Source organism: Pantherophis guttatus, chromosome 5 (genome assembly GCF_059756535.1).
Source record: "Pantherophis guttatus breed Tessera chromosome 5, ASM5975653v1, whole genome shotgun sequence".
NCBI lineage: Eukaryota > Metazoa > Chordata > Lepidosauria > Squamata > Colubridae > Pantherophis > Pantherophis guttatus.
This window is the reverse complement of record NC_142067.1, coordinates 128935229-128960975: the sequence shown is the minus strand read 5'-3', so window position 1 is coordinate 128960975 and position 25747 is coordinate 128935229. Positions and strand designations below refer to the sequence as shown.

At 41.8% G+C, this 25747-nt stretch overlaps 1 protein-coding gene across 7 annotated transcripts in view; it reads right to left on the bottom strand.

Moving 5' to 3' along the window:
* Positions 1-7922: 7922 nt before the first annotated feature.
* AKAP11 (A-kinase anchoring protein 11) overlaps positions 7923-25747 on the bottom strand; it is a 51998-nt gene continuing 34173 nt past the window's right edge. For 4 of the 7 annotated variants that reach the window (XM_087895575.1, XM_087895578.1, XM_087895576.1 and 1 more), the window contains exons 10-13: positions 25375-25458; positions 24285-24331; positions 20216-20376; positions 7923-10432 (exon numbers count right to left, since the gene is read on the bottom strand). In XM_087895575.1, the coding sequence (XP_087751701.1) occupies positions 10280-10432; positions 20216-20376; positions 24285-24331; positions 25375-25458 (445 nt within the window). In that variant the 3' untranslated portion in view covers positions 7923-10279. The remainder of the gene's footprint in view (positions 10433-20215; positions 20377-24284; positions 24332-25374; positions 25459-25747) is intronic. The other 3 variants (XM_087895577.1, XM_087895579.1, XM_087895580.1) reach the window with 1 other exon arrangement.

Genomic DNA, 25747 nt, shown 5'->3' with positions numbered 1-25747 from the left:
GGAGAATGGAGGAAGGGGGAGAGGGAGAAGAGATGGAGGAAGAGAAGGTGAAGGTGAAAGAGGAGGAGAATGGTGGGAGGAAGGGGAAGGAGAGGGAGAACGGATGGAGGAAGGAGGAGAAGAAGGTGAAAGAGGAGGAGGAGAATGGAGGGAAGAAGGAGAAGGAGAAGAGATGGAGGAGGAGGAGGAGGAGGTGAAAGAGAAGGAGGAGAATGGAGGAATGAAGGGGAAGGGGAATGGGAAGGAGAGGGAGAAGGAGAAGGAGAAGGAGAAGGAGAAGGGATGGAGGAAGGAGAAGAAGAAGGTGAAAGAGGAGGAGAAGGAGAATGGAGGGAGGAAGGGGAAGGGGAATGGGAAGGAGAGGGAGAAGGAGAAGGAGAAGGAGAAGGGATGGAGGAAGGAGGAGGAAGTGAAAGAGGAGGAGGAGGAGAAGAATGGAGAGAGGGAGAAGAGGAAGGGGAAGGAGAGGGAGAAGGGATGGAGGAAGGAGGAGAAGGTGAAAGAGGAAGAAACACAAATTAAATCCATCTTTTGAGAAAGATAAGTCATCCCTCTTCTACCTTTCTGGTCTGACTGATATAAACCTTCTTGGTGTCATTTCAAGAGGGTTGAGGTGAACATGACCCTTGCTGGAAGTAGGTCACTTGAACTTTGAAGCTGTTGGTTTGAACAACCCTCGTCATTTGCTGGGTCATCACCACCTCCTCAAACTCCAGCGGTACAAGAAAATTCCTTCTTTTTCACCCCGATGTTCATCCAGTGACTCTAAAAAACATAACCGTGACCTAGTCTACATCTCGACTCTTAAGCTTAGGTATAAACAAGAATTCTGCTCACCGCAGAAATGAATCAAGTGAAGCCCAAACCAATAATTATCAACATGTGCTCATTTCCCCTGGACGTCTTAAGGTAACAAGGTTTGTTTATGTTGTTCCAAGGTCCTTAAAGAATGGAAGTTTGAAATGAGAGAGAGGGAGGGAGGGAAGGAGACGATGACAAAAGAAAAACTAGAAAGAACAATCTTTTTCATGGAAGTGGACTCAATGTTCTGAAAAAGAATTGCCCACAGAGTACAACAAGGGACAAGAAGTGCAACTTCACTTCTTGAGAAGGTGCCAGATGAACTTAGTGGCACAAAGCGGACAATGACCATGAGTTCTAGGCAACACAGAGAGACAGCTCAGAAAAGTCACCTCTATAATTAACTTTTGCAAAGAGTTATGCAGCTTGCAAAGGCCTCAGATTTGGTATCCGTAAAGCATTTTATTTTATTTATTTTCTCCTCGAAAACAGAAGTATTGATTTGAAACCAGAGCTGTTCCTATTGGGTATTCTTCCAGAGAAAACTAGCAAAGAAAATACTTAGAATAGGATGGGACCTGGGAGGTCTTCTAATCCGACTCCCTGCTCAGGCAGGAAACCCTATAACATTTCAGACAAATGGGTTGTCCAGTCTCTTCTCAAAAAATTCCAGTGTTGGAGCATTCACAACTTCTGGAAGCAGATTGTTGGACTGATTAATTATCTTCACTGCCAAGAAGTTTCTCCTTAATTCCAGGTTGCTTCCCTCCTTGATTAGTTTCCATCTGTTGCTTCTTGTCCTGCCCTCAAGTGCTTTGGAGACCAAGTTGACCCCCTTCTTCTTTGTGGCAGCCCTTTAGATACTGGAACATAAGAGAGTGCACTGAGATGGAACCAGTTAGCCTACTTTGAAGAATGGTGATTTACTTATGTAAGCATAAAAAAGATAATTAGGTACTGAACCTAGGGGTATGGTTTGTAATATATCAAGCTTTGGGTGTCATCTGAGAACATGAACAGGTTTGACTCTTTCCAGTTCTAGCTTCCTGCGAATTAAATAAACTGATAAAATGCCCAACATCTCTGCAATCTCAAAACATCTGAACACCATCGGCATTGACATGTTCAATATGAGTCAATTGCAAAGGATGGCTTTCCTTGGAATAGCTTACATACTGTGACAAGACCTTTAACACTATAAAAGAACAACTTCTATGTATCTCAGGTCCTTGGGGAGAACTCCATAGATCGGGGGTGTCAAACACAATTCGGTCTGCGATGTGGTCGGATCTGATCCGCGAGGCCGTCCTGGTCTACCCAATGCGAAGAGGAAATATCAGGCCAGCGTGGCTTTGGCCCGGTCTACCGTGTGAAGAGGAAACATGCCAGCAGTTTGGGGAGTGGCCTCAAGCTGGCCACGCCCACCCAGTTGGCCACACCAGCCCACGCCCCACACCCCTCCCCCCTCCCCGAGGTCAACCAGAGCCCTGATGCGGCCCTCAATGCAATTGAGTTTGACACCCTGCCATAGATGGATAAAATAACAAATCCAGCCTGAACATGTTGTGGCCCATCAGTGGCCTGTGCAGCTGGTAGCTGATTCCAACAGCGAGGAGGCTGGTGTGGTGCTGCACCAGCAGCCTGAGTCAGACAATGAGGAGGCTGGAGAAGATGTGGTGCCAGAGGCAGGGATTCAGCCAGGGCCTTCAGAACCTCCAGAAGCTCCCATAAGTGAAGAGGACAAAGAGGAGGAGCCTCTTCTCGATGCACGGGCACGTAAAGCATCCAAAAGGCAGGATTGGCTCCTCAGGAGGGAGGTCTCCTTGAGAGTAAGGCTTGGGGCTAATTGGCCACTCCCTTAGTCTATTTAAGGAGGAACGCCGACTGAAGCAATTTGCAGGGAACAACTTCGTTCACATACCTTCATGTCTTGTCTTGCTTATCTTATCAGCTTCCTGCAAATTGCTTCTGGGCATTCTGCCAACCATAGTAAGCTTTCAGTTATTATTCTTTGACTTCTTGTCGGCTGTTAATGCAGTTAATTAACAACCGTTGTTGTCAAAAACTGGTTTATTTAGTAAACTAAGGTTTGAACGGACTTTGTGTGTGCTGCGTTTTGGGGTCCATAGCTGGGACAGAACAGAACATCTGGCTGACTGTGCCATGGGTCCTAACAGTTATGTTTATGTCATAGAATAAAGCAGAGGTGTTGGGTACTTTTGTGATTTTACTTAATTCCCACCAGCCTCAATTCTGGCTCCGAACATCTGGATGGTAACTTGTTTCAGATGCTTCTTAGACAAAACGCAGCTGCGTTGGTGTCTTTTGGTGATCAATGGGCGAATCCTGCAGCTGCTTTGGTGAACCACAGAGCCACTCGTGCCTCTCTCGCTCATTTCAAGAACCTAAAAAATATTGAAAAACTTTGGCTGGCCAAGTCATTACTGTAGGAAATCCTCAAGGGATGGCCCATCATGGTTTGGAAGGGCAGACGGAGAAAAAAAAAAGAGAAAAGAAAGAAGGAAAGAAAGGAAAAATCTCCACGGAAAATTAACCGTAAGACATTTTAATTGAAACTGATTCAGCATTTGGGCCCAAGTGAAGGAGGCAATTTAATCGCAACTTCATTCCACAAATCTTTTTTTCTTTTTTTAGTTGATTTATACATTTTTCTTTTACATGCATAAGTGCTTTGTGGACAGTGTATTGTCTGGGTCAATTTGCTTACACATAATAATAATATTTATCCAATTTCTAATCTCTACCACTATTATCAAGCCATTGATAAAACAAGTTCCATGTTAGAAAATATTCCAAAAATATTCTAGGGCTCAAATCAAGCAATCTTTTGCATAGGTGGCAATTATCAGCTTTTGATTTCTCGAAGGATTTAGATCAGCTCCAGATCTTGTACGAATATAAATGCAGCAATCTTTCAAATGTTTATTAAAGCCACCGTCCCTTTTCTGGACCATCCTGTGAGCCTGGAAAAAAAAAAGAAAAGTGCTACTAACTCATTGAAGTTCCTTCCCTGTTTTAACACAGCTGCCACTTCTTTTTCAAGGCTCAAATGGAAACTTGAAAAAATTTGGGCTGCTTAACTGCAAAACGGTAGAGAAGATAAGGTCCTTTTTCTGCAGAAGTTTATTTTAAATTTTGGACCTGCTTTGCAAAGATCGGAGAAGCTATCAGTGTTGCAATAGAATTGTCAGTATTCAACCAGGAGCGATAATATGTGAGGGTTTTTTCTCTTTTAACTCACTTTTTTTTTTTTTATGTTTTGGTCTATTTTTGTTTTGTCTCTTTAATTTTTTTTCTTTTGTATTTTGTATCGTTTGAGTAAAGTAAAAATGGTGAGGAAGCTGGCAGGGAGTTCCAGAAATTAATCAATCAAATCTATCCTTCAATTTCTTTCTTTCTTTCTTTCTTTCTTTCTTTCTTTTTCTTTCTTTCTTTCTTTCTTTCTTTCTCTCTTTCTTTTTCTTTCTTTCTTTTCCTTTCCTTTCCTTTCCTATCCTATCCTTTCTTTTGTTCTTTCCTTTCTTTTTCTCTTCCTTCTTTCCTTCCTTCCTTCGTCTCTCCTTCTTCCCAGTTCCCTTCCCAGTTCTCCTTCCTTCCTTTCCTCTCTCCCTCCCTCCCCCTTCCTTCCTTCCTTCCCTCCCTCCCTTTTCCTTCTTCCCTTCCCTTCCTAGCAAGCAGGTGAGTGACTGCCACTGGTGGAGCAGGACGCAAGGGATTGTGAGAGTGGCTGGGAAACTGTCACAGAACATTGAAAACGAAGCTTTCTATGCAACAGCAGCAGCCAATAGCACTGAAGCAGCCGCAATTTCCCTAAATTTTATTCTCTTCGGTTCACAAACCCAGGATTTTGGACACATTCTCTTAGGCCATTTGAGATAACTTGGTTTTAAAACTGTTGCCCTGTGATGCACCGTTTTGTCCAGATAACGGTCCTCCCAATGCAAAATTTTACTAGCGTGTAGATTAAAAAAAAACTAACTAAACTGCAGTAAGAACATTGAACTCGGCCCCAACAAGAAGTTCCAGCCCACTCACAGTTCTCACCACTTCATTCAACTTCTTGTCTATTTTTGTTCTCATGGCAGTGAAACTATGATCGACCGCAATAAACGTAAAGATATTTGCATTTATCTAAACTAGATAGAACTTTGCTAATCTAGCGGAGCGGCCCCCACAAACGGCCTGACAAAAACTTTTCAGTGAGACAAAAAGCATCTGGTTGCACATCCTGTTGTGATGTTCCTCCAAGACTGGAGAAAGTGATGGAGGATGCTTCAGCTCCAACAGCTGCTCCTCGTGGAACGGAGACCCAAGGAGGGAAAAAAAGACTTGGGAGACACCATGGGAACCGGGAACCTGAATTCCTATTTTTGATAAATCATTTCTTTAAAAAACTGTGTTGCTAGCAGTTTTGATCTTCAATTCCAAGCAACAGTGATAGGAAGAACACAACATATTGTATACTACAGATGACATGTTCGCATGGACCACGCTCCATGTTTTTCTTTATGCTTTATGTTTTTCACTTGAGATGGCTCCCCCAGGAGTTCCATTGATAAATTACTGGAGCAAAGATGAGGAAGGTCCTTAATGGTTCTTTCGGAAGACCCCCCACCTGTTTACCCACCCCTATATTTTTTTTGAGAATGTCCTGTTACAAAGTTGATCACCAGCCTAAGGGACAGATACAATTCCAATCACATTATTTTTCAAATTAACTTTTTGGAGAGGACTACCTCCTAAACAGTCTGTCTGTCTGTCTGTCTGTCTGTCTGTCTGTCTGTCTGTCTATCTATCTATCCATCCATCCATCCATCTATCCATCCATCCACCTATCTATCATCTATCTGTCATCTAACCATCTATCCACCCTCCCTCCATATCCATCCCTCCACATTATCAATCTTTTTATCTATCCATTCACCCAACCACCCATATTCTATCATCTATACCTATATATTGATCATCCATCCATCCATCCACATTATCTATTGATCTGTCTATCCATCCATCAATTCACCCATCCATCGACCCATCTATATTCATTCATTCATTCATTCATTCATTGTCTCATCTATCATATCCATCTATCAATATCTATCTGTTTGTCTCTGTCTGTGTCTCATCTATCATATCCATCCATATCTATCTATCTATCTATCTATCTATCTATCTATCTATCTATCTATCTACCTATCTATCCATCTATCTGATCTAACATATCCATCCATCAATATCTGTCTGTCTGTCTGTCTGTCTGTGTCTGTCTATCTGTCTATCTATCTATCTATCTATCTATCTATCTATCTATCATTCATCTATCATCCGTCTATCTATCTATCCATTCATTAATTAAATTTATAAGCCACTGCTTACTATGCAAATCGACTTTAAAAACCTTCTACCTTGATTTTACACACGCAGTGGTCTGTAAAACCTAAACATGCAAATCACGAAGGCCTTCATTATTTTCAACCTGACTAGATTCAGTTGATGCAAAAGAAGTATATATTACTGTTTTCTACTCCATCTACAAGAATTCCAGCAAAAATAATTTCCAAATATGATTTCACATGGCATTTGTTCACTGACATTTAAACTTTTCTAACTTTCCTTTATATACCATCCTTGCTCTCTGTCAGAGAGATATCAGAAAAACATCCTGGACTCTGAAAAAGCAGCTTTTTCTTTCTTACTATCCTGTCAGATAACTTGGATGAAAGCGTGTAGATTTTTAACCTTCTCGAGAGGTTCTGGCTGACTCTTAGAAAGAGGAGGTTGAATTTTACAGGACTGGGCTGAGATCCAGGCAAGCAGTTACTGTGCTTCGTGCTTATTAAGACAAGTGTCCTTGATCTGAATCCAGAAATAGACACTTGATTATTGATCTTGCTCTGAGCAAACACATCTTCATTAACTGAAGACTTTGAGAAGTAGGGCCAGCCAGATTTTTACGACAAGGGTGGGAAGGAATTCAACAATATTTATTTGGGATATAAACCTTAGAAACGCGTAGAAAAGCAGAATATCTCAGTTTACTGGCTCATTAATATTTTCTTTTTCCCTTATAGAAATAAAACTTTAGTCAGAATCCCAACTCTAAAATTTGTCTATTCAAAGAATTTGTTTTAAGAAGCTGACTTGACTTAAACCTGACTTAAATCTTAAGAAGATTTAAATGAATACTTGATCAGAAAAAAGAATCTTCTCTAGAGACCTGGGACACTTGGGAAGTGATCTCTCTTCCTCTAGAGAACAATATTTGCCATTGGTTTTTGAGATCTTTTTATTGCTTTCTTTTTGTCTGTTAATAATTTACGTTTTCACCATAGCAACAGCATTTGCCCTTAGCCTACCCCAAAAATTAGATGTTTATTGATACTTCTTGTTCCAATTTTAGTGGTTTTAATCCTACCTTGGATCTCTTCTGTTAAGGATTGTTTTGCTCTTAGTTATTGTAATTTGTTGAAAGAATCTCACAAATGCAGTGGTATAAATAGGACTGGTTGGATGGATGGATGGATGGATGGATGGATGGATAGATAGATAGATAGATGGGCAGGCAGGCAGGCTAGAGATGAGAGAGAGATGGGGTAGGTAACAGAGATAATAGAGATAGACAAATGAAAGAGAGATGAGAGAGAGAGATATGATGGATGGATATATAGTTAGAGAAAGACAGAGATGAGAGGTAGAGATGACAGAGAGATGAGAGAGAGAGAGGTAGATAATAGAGATAGATAGATGGGGAAAAGATGAGAGAGAGATGATAGATAGGTAGATAGAGTAGATTAGATAGATATAGATAAGAGAGAGAGAGACAGATATGCAGAAAGACAGACTAAATATTTGGAATATCTAAATTTTGCATGGCATGATTACAAGACTACTTAAAAGCAAGAATTCATAACACCAGGTCAAAACTGTTAAGGAACATTATAGAAATACTTCAACTTAATACTTACATTTCATTGACTTACATCTGCAGCCTTCTCAAATTATTTTGCAATAGTTTAGGAAACGGCAGGAATTCCCCTGTAAGAAGCCTCTCTCTTGAAGCTTCCCTTCTTTGAAGAGACAAATTTTAAACCACACCGATGTCTGCTTATATACAATTTATTTTAAGGTTACTCTTAAAACAACAACTTTAGTGCAATTTGAAATTCACATCTCGATTATCTAATTGCGTCCATTTTCTAACCACCACCTGTCATCATTACAGTGGAACATCTTCACGTTGACTTTCATCCATTGCACTCCCACAGGCGCACACTCAAACACACCTAAGAGCAATTCAGAATATGATACAATTCCTGAACAAGACAGCTGTCTGTACAGAGGAAATCTGAAACGTATATCGCAAACAACAGCATTCAGAGATGTATTTTGATATTCCTGGAAGGACAGGTAAATTCCACATTCCATAGTAGTCAAGTAAGAAAAGCAGAACCAAGCTATTCCCGGCCTGTTGACCACAACTCATAATGATCTCACAATTTCAACCATCAACTTTCGAGCCTTCTGTTAAGGCTGGATTAGGGCACACTATTCAACCTCTTTCTGCCTCTGGAATCTGTATGGATTCCTTCTTTGCAACACCAATCTCCGTGAAGAATCCCGGAAGATCTCCTTAATCTTCAGAGATACCTTCTATTTGCTACTCCCTTTTTCTCTGTTGACTAGAGTTTATTTATTTAGCTCATGGGCTTCTGTTTCTTTGCAGCATCCTCATTTGGGTCTACAACAATTCACCATGGCCAACTCACCACAGCAGCTTGCCACGGGACAAGAGTTACATTAATATTGAAGAAATAGTGGAATAGAATAATTGAAGAAAGGATGCCGAAGGAGAGACAAACTGAATGTGAATGACAAAAATTAAAATTATTTTAAATAATTAAATTGAATTGCTGACTTGTCCTGTTGCATGTTGGCCATGGCGAGTTGGCCATAGCAAATTGGCTGTGGCGAGTTGTCCCATCCCAGCCTCATTTTCACCCTTACTAGAAGCCGATGGAGAAATTGCCTATTTTCCAGAGAACATCAATAACTCCACAGCAATGTTCTCCAGCTTGAAATGTTGGTTTCCCCTCCATGAATGATGCAGTGATATGGTCTCAGGAAGACGTACCTTCCTCTTTTCTACTCCCTCCAGTACAAACTAGTTCAGCGTGATCCATTTTACAAGAGGGAGGAATCTCCTGGATCTGTGATCATTTCTTGGAAGCGATTATGTAATGCAGATTATGTCTTATACCAGGGGTTTCAACCTTAACCACTTGAAGATGCGTGGACTTCAACTCCCAGAATTCCCCAGCCAGCTATGCTGTGAGTTGAAGTCCACGCATCTTCAAGTGGCCAAGGCTGATAATCACTATTTTATGCCAATGATTCTTATCTACTGCATTCTCAATTTAACAGAATGCAGTTGCATAAAGAAAGAAAAAAGGCCTATAAACATACAACATTGGTTTGGGGACAATGTTTTGAAGAAACAACATTAAATGTGTTTCCTGACATCATCATATAAACCAGATGCACAAGGACTGGAGGACTCAACCTTTTGGCTACTGGCCTACTCTGTTCTTTTCTCTGTGGCTATTTGTTTTATGAAGAGAGTATTTTACAGAATGGATGAAAAAATGTATTCTGGAGGGAGGGTAATATTTTGGTATCTAATATTTTGACATATTAAAAGTGATGGGAGAACATAAATCTACAATCCATGTTCTCGATATTGAGAATTACGGCCTTCAATTACGGCCTTTATTGAGATTTCCAACCTTCGTTTGGAAATGAAGAATACTTGTGTTTTTTTGATTGGGGCAAGGAATAACTTCTACACTTTGATCCTGATCCTTTCCTTTACCCCAATTTTGATCTCATTTGGTCCTCAGCTTCATCACGTGGTTGAAGTCATTAGAAGCAGCAAAGAAATGAGTGGACAAATCTGTAGGGCCCGAGGCCCTCAGAGGAAAAAAAAACAAAACCAGCAGCTGACCATCACTGGACTCACTGAACCCCAATTTTTGACCTGCAGCTCGTTGCAAGGAAAGAGGCAAGGAAAAATTGCAATGACAAAATTGCAGAGACACAAACATGAACCTAGACTGAGATGATACGTCATTCCTTGTCCTAGTTAGGCAGGAATCCTCACTCAAAGATAGAAAGATACTCTCATCGCTGCGACAGAAGAGAGTTGCAAACCGATGAGGACAGAACAAGTGGAGACCCTCATTCAGATCACACACACACAAACAAACATGGGTTTAAAAGCACACAAAATTTCACAAAGCCACTTGACAGTACAGTACGCTTAATATTGACTTCCTGCTTAATGCTCCTCACAACGCAAATTATGTTACATTTGCTAGTTAGCACACATTCTCTCTCTCTTTTTCGTTTTTCCCCAGGAAGATTCAAGAGTTGAATTCAAGGAAAAACTTTTCCGGGCCATTCAGATGTTCTCCTGAAGCCACCCAAAGAGGGTTCTGCTTTCCAGGGTTCTATCCCCATCAGTCCCCGACTTCTCCATGGCTTCGCAGTATTTCAGAACTGCCTGGAAAAGGTCTCCCACTCGCCAGCCTTTCTCCTGCAAGGTCTTTGAAAGCTAGAAGGGGGGAAAAAAAGGAGGACAATTAAGAAACCCAACAGCGGATTGCTGAAAATATCAGTGTCCAAGTATAGGGCATGTCTCACCCTATAGGAACAAAAGAGGAGGTTGGAGAACTTCACCACTGATTTGAAGGACATCTTTTCCTAGTCATATCTACCTGATCCACAAAACATGAGGTTGGAGAACTTCATCAGCCTTTGAAGGACATGTTTTCCTAGTCATATCTACCTGACCCACAAAACATGCAGTTGGAGAACTTCATCATCCTTTGAAGGACATGTTTTCCTAGTCATATCTACCTGATCCACAAAACATGAGGTTGGAGAACTTCATCATCCTTTGAAGGACATGTTTTCCTAGTCATATCTACCTGACCCACAAAACATGAGGTTGGAGAACTTCATCATCCTTTGAAGGACATGTTTTCCTAGTCATATCTACCTGACCCATAAAACATGAGGTTGGAGAACTTCATCATCCTTTGAAGGACATATTTTCCTAGTCATATCTACTTGACCTACAAAACAGAAGGTTGAAAAACTTCATCATCCTTTGAAGAACATTTTTTCCCAGTCAAATCTACCTAACCCACAAAAGAAGTTGGAGAGCTTCATTCCCCTGTTTTGAAGGAGCGTGTTTTTCCCAGTCGTATCTACCTGACCCACCTGAGCAGGGAGGCAGGGAATGTTATGGATCTCCTCTCTTAAAGCGGTCCATCTGGTGGGACAAAGAAGGGCCTTCTCTGTAGTGGTTCCCTTGCTGTGGAACATCACCCTAGTGGAGATTAGACTGTCCCCCACTTTGACACTCTTTCTCGAGGCCCTGAAGACATGGTTCTGCCAATGGGCTGGGGACCTCAAAGAGATATGGAGCCCATCAAGTGCCTGGTCTGATTATTGTTGTCAGTCTAGTTGCCTTTTGAAAAGCACCCTTGGGACAACCACGAATGATTGAGAACCTCCACAGACACGATTGCTACTGTTGAGCTAGAAAATAGATATTTCTACACTTCTACACACTGACCTACAACCAGCTTATGAACCCTTCAGAATCCAAATCAACCACACAGCCAACCAGAGATGGCACCAACCCTCAACCAACCCATGAAACCCCCACCAGCAGTCTGCCTCCCAATGAACCTGACCTGATGTTAGACCCATCACGAGACTCTCACTGATGACTCACACCTGACCCATCACAAGACCCTCACGTGACACACCCACACCTGAAACTCTTATCAACAGAGGACACTGACATCCCCTAAGCTCCGCTGAAGGTGTTACCTAGCCTGGTAATGAAACATTTGGAAAACAACCCACAAGCTGTCAAAAATGGTGTAGGGTGTCCTGTTTGGGCGGGGGGTTGGACTAGATGACCTACAACGTCCCTTCCAATTCTGTTCATCTATATCTGTATCTAAGCTCGGAGAACGAATCTTCACCCTCATAGATATTTCTATAATTGGGTATCCTCAAAACCTGGTTTTCACTTCCTTAAACGTGTTTTTCAGAAAGATATTCCCAAGAGTTCCAATGACCAGGATTTTTGTTATTAGTCGGCAACAGCTAAAAAAATAAAAGATGTTGTGCACAAATCAATTCACTGGTAACAGTCCTGAATAAACTGGCATTCGACAATTGCTCGGATGGATACGAAAATATCTCTCTTTCCATCCTTCCATGACATAAAGTGTGATTTCTTTGGTGAATTTACTCTATTGTCAGTGGAAACCACTGACTCCAGAGTGGCACATTTAAGGAAGCGTAAAGATCCACAAGGCAGAAATCAAAATTTCCAACGACAAGCCAAAGTTGTGTAGTTCAAACACTTTCCTGCTCAGAGGCTGTGAGGAAAATTTTCCTCGCTTTACAGCTTGAATAAAAACACATGTGTGGGATGCAGAAGGCAACATAGTTTGCTATCTGGGATGAAAACTGGAATTTCGAAGGGGGAAAAAAATGTGAAAGTTTCTTTGGACCAAACACATCACACTGTATTAATCCTGTGTCCTTTTGTGAATTGTTCTAACAAAAAATATTTCACTTTGGATGTCAACTGGATGACCCTGGTAGGTTTCTGAGAATCTCACTGCATCAACTTTATTTCTAAGCCTGTAGAAATAAATTCTCGGTCCTCCAGGTCCTGATTGTCCCAAAGGTGCTTTTTCAGGAGGCAACTGGACTTTTCTTGTTTTTTTCTTTTGAAGACGTTTCGCTTCTCATCCAAGAAGCTTCTTCAGTTCTGACTGAAAGGTGGAGGATGGATTTATATTCCTTGCAGACAGCTGGACGTTTGCATCCTTTTCTAAGTACCATTCAGGATAAATAGCTATTGAGTCTCTTGAAAAGCTCCAGTGATGGAGCATCCACAACTTCTGGAGATAAGTTGTTTCACTGATTCATTGTTCTATCAGGAAATTACTCCTTAGTTCTAAGTTGGATCTCTCCTTGATTAGCTTCCACCCATTGCTTCTTGTCCTGCCCTCAGGGGCTTTGGAGAATAGCTTGACTCCCTCTTCTTTGTGGCAGCCCCTCGAATACTGGAACACTGCTATCATATCTCCCCTAGTCCTTCTTTTCATTAAACTAGACATACCCAGTTCCTGCAACCGTTCTTCATATGTTTTAGTCTCCAGGCCTTTAATCATCTTTGTTGCTCTTGTCTGCACTTTTTTCCAAAGTCTCAACACTTTTTTTTTGTAATGTGGTAACCAAAACTGGATGCCGCATTCCATACTTTATAGTACCACTTTATAAAACCTTGGAAGTGTCCAGAATTCCATTTAAATTCCAGGTCTCCAAGTCAGTTTTCAGTCCTGGACAATATTTTTTAAGAATTAGGGTTGCTATCGCCTCCTTCTTCGTAGGGCTGAGAGAAAAGCCGAGGTGGCGCAGTGGTTAGAGTGCAGTACTGCAGCTACTTCAGCTGACTGGCAGATCGGCAGATCAAATCTCACCGGCTCAAGGTTGACTCATCCTTCCATCCTTCCGAGGTGGGTAAAATGAGGACCCAGATTGTTGGGGGCAAGATGCTATTTAGTAGACTGTCTTTGGTGTAAGCCGCCCGGAGTCCTCGGAGAGTGGGCGGCATAGAAATATGACTAATAAATAAATAAAATAAAAATAAGGCCTGTCCCAAGATCACCCAGAGTTGCTTCATAATTCCACAAATGTTTCAATACGCCCTCTGACTCACCTACGAATTAGCCAGCGTATTTTACTTCGATGCGACTTTTTAAAACAACAACCAAATTCTAGAACGGCTGTGCACGATTCCGTAGGAATCCTTGAGGTTTCTAAATGACGACTGCCTGAAGGATTAACCAAAATGGCTTCTAATGAGTTGAGTTTGGGGCAGGTCATCCTGAGGGAGGAGGACAATCCCATTGCTTAATTGCAGACTGCGAGTTCGTACAAATCAAGATGTGGTTGTCCATAATTGCAGGTGAAATACGATCTATAGTATACAAACAATCAAGTACCTGGAAGGGAAGGTTTTTTTTAAAAAAAGAAAGAAAGAAAGAAAGAAAAGACCACAGAGCTTAGATCACAATGAGGTCATTATCTGCTTAAGGATGAAGACAAAGAGAGGATGATATTGCAAAGCATTTTACCATTCAAAGGAAGAAAATGAAAGTGGATTCAAAGTCACATTTAAGCAGATGGGCAAAAATATCAGATTAAGGTCATCATCAAGCCTTAACAGCATAACAGAATTGGAAGGGACCTTGGAGATCTTCTAGTCCAGCCCGCTACTCAAGCAGGAAATCCTGTACCTTTTCAGGATAAATAGCTGTCCAGTCTCTTCTTGAAAAGCTCCAGTGATGGAGCAACCACAACTTCTGGAGGTAAGTTGTTCCACTGATTAATTGTTCTCACTATCAGGATATTTCTCCTTAGTTCTAGATTATTCTCTCCTTGATTAGTTTCCACCCATTGCTTCTTGACCTGCCCTCAGGTGCTTTGGAGAATAGGTTGTCCCCCTCTTCTTTGGGGCAGCCCCTCAAATATTGGAAGACTGGTATCATGTCACTCTTAGTCCTTCTCTTCACTAGACTAGACATATCTAGTTCCCTCAATTGTTCATCGTATGTTTTAACCTCCAGTCCCCTAATCATCTTTGTTGCTCTTCTCTGCACCCTTCGTAGATATTCATGTTCCTAAATAATTTTAATTATAGTAATTTAATTTTGTCTGATATTTCCAAGCAGAGATTGGTAAAAATATCAGGTTAGGGTCTTCATCTGACCATCATCAAACCTTCAATTGTCCCCCCCACCCTAGAATTATGCAATTAGGCATGTTTGATCACCAAATATACACTATCTATCATCTTCCGTTTCTGTTATGTTACAGTAGTGGCCAAAATTGTGGAAACCTTTTGGGAAAAGTGTCTTTTTGAGGTTTGATGGCTAACACCACTTTTTTTTTTGCAGTTTCAAGATAATCCTATTCCACTGCTGGAATGGCCTGGGAATAGCCCAGATCTTAACCCAATCTTAAACCGGCTAAAGAAACTTGTTAGTCAGAAGTGACCCAGCAATAAAACCCAGTTAATAGAAGCCATCATTCAATCTTGGTTTCACATGATAACAGCTGCAAAACTAAAAGACTTGGTTCACTCCATGGGAAGACATTGTAAGGCCGTAATTCATGCTAAAGGTTACCCAACGAAGTATTAACTGACATGGAGATCATTTTTGTATATCTTGTTTTTTCTAAGGTGATCATTTTTGAATATCTCATTTTTTCTATGTGTTTCACTTTTCTTCTTTATACTGTAACTGCTATTCTAATAGCAAATCCTTCATAAAAGTTATTGCATTACATTCTTGATTAAATTATCTTTCCATTGATATATAATTTTATGGCACTACTGCAAAAAAAAATAAATGGTGTTATTAGCTAGTGTTAGAAAATACACTTTTCCCAAAAGGTTTCCACAATTTTGGCCACTGCTGTACATATCTATTTACACAAATGAAGGTAGAAATAACAAAAAGCATTTTTTACTTTATAATAACCATTCTGTGTTCTTGACACTGACGATTCTCTTAAACATTGAATATTTAAACAGGAGGGTAAGCTGAGCTTCAGAGGGAGCTCTCGCTGAAAAGGCAACAGGGAAAAAAATAAGAATTAAGTGTAGCTGTTGTGACAGGAAGCAGAAATAAACAAGCAGCAAGAATTGTTGACTTGAAGGTAGTCAACAGGAATAAGAATGCAATGAGCTTGAAGGAAACATTCAAATCAACCAGGCTGTTTTTAGTGCAGAAGGCAAATTAGCCAGGCCACTACAGGTCGCCCAAAGAAAATTAGGGGATAACCATTTTATAAAAATGCCTCAGGAAATGCATTATGACTGTACAGTTTTTTCTCACCAGACAAGCATGAGAAAAGGGATTCTGAACCTTTGCAATGTTGGCCAGCGGAAATATGAAATTTAAGGGGAACATCAGGATGATAAAAGACAAAAGGGGTCGGATCTTTGTATTGTTGATTTGGGATCGTTTTGAGATTCAGACTCAAAATTTTGAGATGCCAAAATGAATTAGCTATAGTTTTAGATTTGTATTCCGTCCAGAAGGAAAAAATACTGGATGGCCAAAAAGACAGAGAGGGGGGGGGGGGTTAGGGAGGGAGAGAGGGAGAGAAAGAGAAAGAGAGAGGGGGGAGAGAGAGGGAGGGAGGGAGGGAGGAAGGAAGGAAGGGAGAGAGAGAGAGAGAGAGAGATAGGAAGAGGGAGAGAGAAAGAGCGAAAGAGAGAAAGAGAAAGAGAAAGAGAGAGGGACAGAGAGAGAGGGACAGAGAGGGGAAGAGAGAAAGAGAAAGAGCGAAAGAAAGAGAGAGAGAGAAAGAGAGAGAATGAGAGAGAGAGAGAAAGAGGGAGATAGGGAGAGGGAGAGAAAGAAAGAGCAAAAGAGAGCGAAAGAAAGAGAAAGAGAGAGAGAGAGGGAGGGAGATAGGGAGAGAGAGAAAGAGAAAGAGCGAAAGAGAGTGAGAGCAAGAGAAAGAGTAAGAGAAAGGGACAGAGGGGGAGGGAGGGAGAGAAAAAGAAAGAGCGAAAGAGAGCGAAAGAGAAAGAGAGAGAGAGAAAAGAAAGAAGGGAAAGAGAGCGAGAGAAAGAGAAAGAGAGAGAGACGGAGGGAGGGAGAGAGGGGGAGAGAGAGAAGATAGGTAAGTAGGTAGGTAAGTAAGCAGGCAATTTTGCTATCAGGGAATAATATTTAAGCATTATTAATCAATACAGATGCAAAAAAACCCTGTTAAAAGAAATATGCACGCAACAAACACATTCTTTCGCTAAAGCGGTTCACTGCTTTTATTGGCTGTTGCTTCTAAATACACGACCAATTCGCTCTTGTTCTCCAAAAGGACTTGAATTATATTTCTAGTAAAAAAAATATGGTTTATAGCTAAGCGGATTATCTATTTTCTACAATAGGAAAAAAGACGATTCTATTGCCAAGTACAGGTGGTTCTCGACTTACGGCCACAATTGGGCCCAACATTTCTGTTGCTAAGGGAGACAGCTGTTCAGTGAGTTTTGACCCATTTTACGATCTTTCTTGCCACGTCCGTTAAGCGAATCACTGCCCGGTTGTTAAGCGAATCTGGCTTCCCCATTGGCTTTGCTTGTCAGGAAGTCACAAAAGGGATCACGTAACCCGAGACACAGCAACCGTCGTAAGTACATGCCAGTTGCCAAGCCTCTGGATTTTGATCATGTGACCACAGGGGATGATGTGTGAAAAACGGTCGTAAGTTCCTTTTTTCAGTGCCGTTGTAACTTTGGTCACTAAATGAACTGTTGTAGGTTGAGAACTATCTGTAATATCCAGCTCGTTCTGGTGAACTGTTGTGACCCAGGCCCACGTAGTGAATATTAAATACAAAACAATTCCAAAAAACAAACAGATTTTATTTATTTTATTTATTTATTTTATTTCTATACCGCCCTTCTCTCGAAGGACTCAGGGCGGTGTACAGCCTGATTAAAAGCACAAAGACAGACAAAATTTAAAAATAATTAAAATTATTAAATAATTGGCTCAATTATAAAACCCCCAAATTTAAAATCCCACATTTAAAACCAATTAAAATCTTTACATTGATAGCCCAGCCTGGCGGAACAACAAGGTTTTGAGGACACAGCGAAATACACGGATTATTAAAACAGCTGAGAATTAACTCATTCTCAGAGTATTCCAAATTAAATGAAAGCAAAGTCCTCAAAACACCAGTCTTTAGTTTATCTCTGACCTTGGGATAATTAGGCAAACTGCCAAAGGCTTTTCTTGGCAACAGTTCAGGAACAGAAGACGCCGACAAGAAAGAAATACATCCAAACACGAAGCAAATCTGTCAACGGTTGTTTTCCGGCAAAGAGCCCAAGAGCTGTTGCTGGTCTTTTAAGCCTCATGGGAGGGCCCAATCATCTCTTGGCCTTACTCCTGAGTCGTCCTCTTTGCTTTAGCTGCTCTTGCCTTCTGACAGCTCTTCTCATACGTGCGCTAGGCTCCTCCTGTTCCTCTGCCTCTCTGCTGTCAGCCTCCGGAGGCTCCGAAGTCCGCACATCACTCCCCGATGGCCCTGGCCCCATCTCTGCCTCCGACGCAGAGCCCGCATCCAGCCTCCAGGACTGGCCCATGTTCTTCCTCAGCTTCCTCACTGTCCGACTCCGCTGCCAGCTCTGCAGACTGCTAGCGGACCACAACATGAATATACAGAGGCATGCGAGGTTTAGACACCCCTAAAAACCCCTCCCGTTTCTTAACAAACAAAGCAAAAGTAAGAACTAAAATTAAATTCAGAAGACAGATGGTCCAATTCTCTTGTTAGGTAATCTGTTGTTAGAAAAATGAGTCTGCCTTGTATTTTACCCCTTCATGATCTGGCAAATGGGAAGCTTCCGCTTTGGGTTTGGAAGTGACCACAATTCCCTGTTACGTTCAAAAACGGGTCGATTTTAATTAACCACAATTAGAAAAAAACCCTCCACAATTCTCCATGTTTGGACACTGTGAAGAAAGAGAGATGGCTTACCTAGAATTGAGGCTCTTCTAATAATCCCCTGCCCGGAAGCGTTTTCCTCGCCTCTTACAGGAGGAAGAAAAACAAGCAAGGCCAAAGTGATATAAAATGGTTCAAAAAAACAAAACTTAATTATCTTGTGGTTTGGGATCTGACTGCTAAGAATCCAGTTAAGGGAGAATGAAAAGCAGAGGGAAGAAATGAAGAGATGAGAAGAGACAAGGTCGTTGTAGGGAGAAGATTTTTGAGAGTCCTCTGGACAGCAAGGAGATCCGATTGGTCGATCCTAAAGGAAATCAACCCTGATTGTCCTTTGGGAGGATAGATCCTGAAGCTGAAGCTCAAATATTTTGGCCGCCTAAGGCAGAAGACAGGACTCCTTGGAGAAGCCCCTGATGTTGGGAAAGATGGAAGGCCAAAGGAGAAGGGGAAGGCAGAAGATGAGATGGTTATAGTGAGTGTCATCAGCGCAATGGGCAAAGTCTGGGAGACAATGGAGGACAGGGAGACCTGTCCTCTACTGGCCACCTAATGAGAAGAAAGGACTCCTTGGAGAAGACTCTGATGTTGGGAAAGATGGAAGACCAAAGGAGAAGGGGAAGGCAGAAGATGAGATGGTGTCATCAACACAATGGGCAAAATCTGGAAGACAATGGAGGACAGGGAGACCTGTCCTCTACTGGCCACTTAATGAGAAGAGAGGACTTTCCCGATACTGGGAAAGTTGGAAGGCCAAAGGAGAAGGGGACGGCAGAGGATGAGATGGTTAGATAGAGTCATAGACAGAATGAACTTTAATTTAGGCAAACTCTGGGAGACAACAGAAGATGGAGAGGGCTTGGTATGCTGTGGTCCATGGGGTTACGAAGAGTCAGACATGACCTAGTGACTAAACAACATAAGCAAAGGCATAGAATCAAGATCAGGTGAAGTATTAGTATCGCTTTGTAAAAAACCTAGTAAGACCACACCTGGAATATTGCAGCCAATTTTGGCCACCACACTACAGAAAAAGATGTTGAGACTTTGGAAAAAGTTCAGAGAAGAGCAACTAAGACGATCAAAGACCTGGAGACTAAAACATATAAAGAACGGTTGCAATGGTCCGGGGGTCACAAAGATTTGAAGATGACATCATGATGGAATGAGCATAAATTAAACTCCGTTCCTTGGAACATGCTAGGGCAACATTAACCTGTGGTTCCAAGAAATGTATCTTTGAAAACTACGTGTCAGTGTTCTGAGGGATGCCCTAATTAAATCATGAGTTTCCAGCCAAGCTTCAAAAGAAATCCAGTTATTTATTAGGAGCTTCATGTTCGCAGGTTCCCAAGTGAAGCCAGCTCTGACCCTACATAATTTATGCTCCAATTATGACCCTGTTTCCCTCCTCTCCCCAGGGTGTGTAATCAATCACATTCGCCAACGGAGCAATTTCGTGGGTTATAGAGGTCACTCCCCTCAGCTGCTGTAGGTATCCCTGAGATACAGCCTTGAAAGAGATAAGTGTGGAATGTGAATCTGTTTTTGGCTACTGTGCCATTTCTCTGATTTCCCATCCCCTCTGGTCTATGGCAACTCGAGAGCAGGCCAGAGATGCTTTGCGAGTTGACACTATGTATGAACGGGTTCCACACTGATTTTTCATCAAGGGAAGGGTTCCTTCAAGCGTTTGAAGGCCGAAGACCAAGTCCAAGTGGAATTATATGTAAGCTTGTACTGGGGCTGCAACTTTGCTACTCACAAGAACAAACTCCCCGGGTGTGTCCTCATGGAAACGCAGCTCAGGCACATCTGCCTCCGAAGCACTCAGCCACTGCAGCGTCATTCTCAGCTGAGGATCCACCATGCATGGTCCAACGTCCACATTCACAATGACCAAAGCTTTGGAGGGTTTCCTCAACTCTAGGACAAGCCAAGGAAAAGGGAAAATTAAGTCTATTCACCAGACATTTTAGTCAACGGATGATGGAAAGCATTTTGCAAAGAGAGCCAATTGCTGCTAGTGCACGATGGGAAAAGCAATGAGGTTAGGCATGTTTGTTAATTACATCAAATTATACAAAGTGGTAAAAAAAGTGGGGGGGAGAAAGAAAATAAGAGATCTTTGCAAACTGGATGAAAGGGAAACAAATGGCAATTATAGTTCAATTTCAAGTAAATTCGAAGTGCTATATCTCCCTCTCTCTCTCCTTCCACTCTCTCTCCTTCTCTCTCTCCCTCTCTTATTCCACTTTCTTCTCTCCCTCTCTCTCTCTTCTTCCACTCTGTCTCCTTCTCTCCTCTCTCTCTCCCTCTCTCTCTTCTTCCACTCTCTCCTTCTCTCTCCTCTCTTCTTCCACTCTCTCTCTCCCTCTCTCTCTTCTTCCTCTCTCCCTCTCTTCCTCTCTTCTTCCACTCTCTCGTTCTCTCCTCTCTCCCTCTCTTCTTCCACTCTCTCCTTCTCTCCTCTCTATTCTTCCACTCTCTCTCTCTTTCTCTTCTTCCTCTCTCCCTCTCTTCTTCCACTCTCTCTCCTCTCTCCCTCTCTCTCTCTTCTTCCACTCTCTCCTTCTCTCTCCTCTCTTCTTCCACTCTCTCTTTCTCTTCTTCCTCTCTCCCTCTCTCTTCTTCCACTCTCTCTCTCCTTCTCTCTCCTCTCTATCTCTCCCTCTCCCTCTCTCTCTTCCACCACTCTCTCTCCTTCCCCCCCCCCATCTCTCTCTGATTCACACACATATTGGGTTCAAAATCCTCCCAATCAACAATAGACACAATTCTAACAGCTAAGAAACTGCAGATTGTGAAAAAGAACTGAGTAAACAAAGACTAAGAAAGACAGTCTTTGGACTTCCATGCATCCAACTAAGACTAAGGATTAAACCGTTTTTCTGTGACAATTCACAAGACAGAAGGCAGATGGGTGGTTTTTTTAAAATCAGAATTATGCAGGTTAAATTAACTTTTTGCTGGAAAGGTGAAGAATGGGGGAGAAAAGGATTATTTTGGTCACCATGACGTAAAAAAGATGTGGAGACTCTAGAAAGAGTGCAGAAAAGAGCAACAAAGATGATTAGGGGACTGGAGGCTAAAACATGAAGAAAAGTTGCTGGAATTGGGTATGTCTAGTTTAATGAAAAGAAGGACCAGGGGTGACATGATAGCAGTGTTCCAATATCTCAGGGGCTGCCACAAAGAAGAGGGAGTCAAGCTATTCTCCAAAGCACCAGAAGGCAGGACAAGAAGCAATGGATGGGAACTAACCAAGGAGAGAAACAACCTAGAACTAAGGAGAAACTTACTAACAGTGAGGACAATTAACCAATGGAACTGCTTGCCACCAGAAGTTGTGGGTGCTCCATCACTGGAGGTTTTTATGAAGAGATTGGACAACCACTTGTCTGAAATGGTATAGGGCCTCCTGCTTGAGCAGGGAGTTGGACTAGAAGACCTCCAGGGTCCCTTCCAACTCTGTTATTCTGAAAGCGGTTGGGCTTTCAAAGTAACCCGTTATCTACCGTTAAACTGTCCTTATTGTATAGAAAATTAAAGGGTTAATTAAAAATAAAATAAAATAAAGGGTTCCATCAGTTGTCGAAACGGTGTAATATCTGGCTTTGTTGACTTTTAATTTAGCAGGGAGCAATTGTTCAGTTAAAAAAGAATGCCCACTAATGTCCATAAGATGGAGCTAGACTTGTTGTGTTCATTTGGGAAACGTGAATCCGAGTAACTTAAGGCCGGGCCTCCGAGCAAAACCCGAGTTTGTGGTCCATCGCAGCTGAGAATATTACACAACACGTACAGATGGTTTTCAGACAGATGAGGAGCGCTGTTCTCACCCAGGATTGACAAAAACTGGTCCAGAGGTTGGTTCCAATTAAGTCTTTACAATCAGTCTTTATAATTACAATTTAAGGGGCTCTTTCAACCTGCTTTCCTCTTTTGTCACCTTCTTGCCATTTTCCCGTCTGCCATTTTCTCTATCCCAGAAATAAGTGAGAAAAGACGAAACAGATGTGCAATCTACAAAAGACATCTGCGCAGAAGCACCCCTGGGTAGACTTAAGGTGTATCAGAATACAGAATAACAAGAGTTGGAGGGGACCTTGGAGGTCTTCTAGTCCAACCCCCCAGCTTAGGCAGGAAACCCTATACCATTTCAGACAAATGGCTGTCCAATGTCTTCTTAAAAACTTCCAGTGTTGGAGCGCCCACAATGTCTGGAGGCAAGTTGTTCTACTGATTAATTGTTCTCACTCTCAAGAAACTTCTCCTTAGTTCTAGGTTGCTTCTCTCCTTGATGAATTTCCACCCATTGCTTCTTGTCCTGTCTTCGGGTGCTTTGGAGAACAGGTTGACCCCCTCTTCTTTTTCTGGCAACCCCCTCAAATACTGGAACACTGCTATCATGTCATCCTGAGTCCTTATTTTCATTAAACTAGCCATGCCCAGTTCCTGCAACCATTCTTCATATGTTTTAGCCCCTAATCATTGCTTCTTGTCCTGCCTTCAGGTGCTTTGGAGAATAGCTTGACTCCCCTCTTCTTTGTGGCAGCCCCTGAGATATTGGAAGACTGCTATCATGTCTCCCCTAGTCCTTCTCTTTATCAAACTAGACATACCCAGTTCCTGCAACTGTTCTTCATATGTTTTAGCCTCCAGTCTCCCTAATCATCTTCATTGCTCTTCTCTTTGAGTTGAAGTCCACAAGCCTTAAAGTGGCCAAGTTTGGAGGCCCCTGAAGTAGACATATACCCAATTCCTGCAATCATTCATCATCATCATCATATATTGTTTCTTGATTGCTTATTTGTACCCTATGTCATTAAGTGTTGTGCCTTATGATTCTTGACAAATGTATCTATTCTTTATATGTACTCCGAGAGCGTATGCACCAAGACAAATTCCTTGTGTGTCCGATCACACTTGGCCAATAAAGAATTCTATTCTATTCTATTCTATTCTATTCTATTCTATTCTATTCTATTCTATTCTATTCTATTCTATTCTATTCTATTCTATTCTATTCTAGGGAATGGCTATTGCCTAAGTAGTTGTGTTGGCAATATATCTAAACCATCAATGCATGTTTGCAGTCAAAATGTAATGTATAGCTTTAAGACTGTAATGCTGTATTGCATCATACTGTATTCTGATTGGCTAGCTCTGTAGCCAACGTATTTAAGAGGAAGCTTGAATCATGGCTTATTTTTTCTTATTACATTATTATTGCTACCTCTGCTCCTCTCTGCCTGTTCTCTCTGCATGAACACTGATTGATCATTGCTCCTTGTTGTTTTCTACTGTTTTATTGTTTTACTGCTGTACTTGTTCCTGTTTGCAACTCCAAAAAGAACTGTTTTATTGCATATGACTACAACAACTGGTAAGAAGATTTTGTTCTTGGAATATCCCTGGACTGACAATTTAACTATCTTTATCTGTGTATGACCGGGGTTGTTTATTGGACTTTGCTTTACTTTTTCCTAAAAGTAAAAGAATATCACAACTCAGTGTGTCTGTGTATTGACAGTGCTTAGTCACAATCACTCTCAGCCACTTCTCATGTGCACAACCTTGCTACTCAAGGGTTAATCTGCGCTTATTCCTTAACACTATTCCATTCCATTCCATTCCATTCCATATTTCTAATCCTAATCCTAATCCTAATCCTAATCCTAATCCTATCCTATGTTTTAGCCTCCAGCTCCCTGGTCATCTCTGCACTCTTTCTAGGAGTCTCAACATCTTCTTTTTTTTGTATCACGGTGACCAAACTGGACGGAGTACCACTTCCAATATAATCTACATTCACTCCTCTTCGAACTTACCTTCCATGGAATCTTTAAGCTCTTCCTCCTTGTCTTCTGTTCCATCACTAGAAAAGAAGGGAGACCCATGAGAAGCAGAGACCGTATTAATCTCTTCGGTGGTGCGCAGGCCAGGATGAACATTCAAGAAAGAATAGCATGAACTCGACAGAAGTTGTAAGGTATTACGGTGAAAAACAAAATCCTTGCTTCTCACACCATTTCCTGCTTTGCAAATTTCCTGGTTAAATACTTAAAAGTCCAACTTTTTTTTTTTTTTAAAAAAGATAAATATCAAATGATTTGAAGAAGAAAATACAGGTAGTCCTTGACTTACGATGGTTCATTTAGTGACTGTTCAAAGTTACAACGGCAATGAACAACAGTGACTTATGAATGTTTTTCACACTTACGACTTTTCCAGCCATCCCCATGTCCGTGTGATCAAAATTCAGACGCTTGGCAACTGGTTCGTACTTATGACCGTTGCTGTGTCCACGGGGGGGGGGGTGTCATGTGATCCCCTTTTTGCGACCTTCGGACAAGCCAAGGCAGTGAGGGAAGCCAGATTCACTTAACAACCGAGGCAAGAAAGGTGGTAAAATGGGGGTGAAACTCGCTTAAACAAACGCCTCGTTTAACCACAAAAATTGGGGGCTCCATGGTGGCCGTAAGTTGAGGATGACCTGTATTGCTTCAAATGTCCACACAACGTTTCCAAGGGGCAGCTCTGACAGCAAGGAGAACGATCGGGAACTCGGTAAAAAGAAAAAAGAAAAATCAGAAATATTGCGGGAAGCAAGCTCTTATTCTTAGCAAGACACAATCGACAGGAGATAGGACAAGCAAGCCGGACATGCACAACATTGATCGGATGTTTGTTGTCGTCTCTGCAAAGGCATTCACACCGCCACACAATCAAATGGATCCCACGCTCTTTATGGAGTTGGTTAAGGAACAGCACGATTGTTAAGAAGTGAGAAGCACGTCGACAGTGAAATCGCCAGATTTAAAGGCCCCCCCGATTGTTGGTCTTGAAAAAGTAATCACGGCCATGCATGAAAAACACAAGGGGGGGACCGTCCTGCTGTTGGGTCTTCGTTTGACCAACCTGTCGGATGTCGAAAAGGACAAATTCTCCTCATACAAATCTCCTTCTAAACCAAGACTGCTCCAGCTACTGCTGTTACCATTACTGCCAGGAAAGAAGAGAAGAGGACTGAACTCAGAGAAAATAAATAGTTAGAACCAGAACTTCCTAAGGACTAGTGCAGGGGTGGGCAAATATGGCCCCTTTATGACTTGTGGACTTCAACTCCCAGAATTCCTGAGACGCCAACTGTCTCAGGAATTCTGGGAGTTGAAGTCCACAGGTTGTAAAAGAGCCACAATTGCCCACCCCTGCACTAGTGGATGGCCTTAGATCAGGGGTATCAAACTCAAGGCCCGTGGGCCAGATCCGGCCCGCGATGTTGTCGCATCTG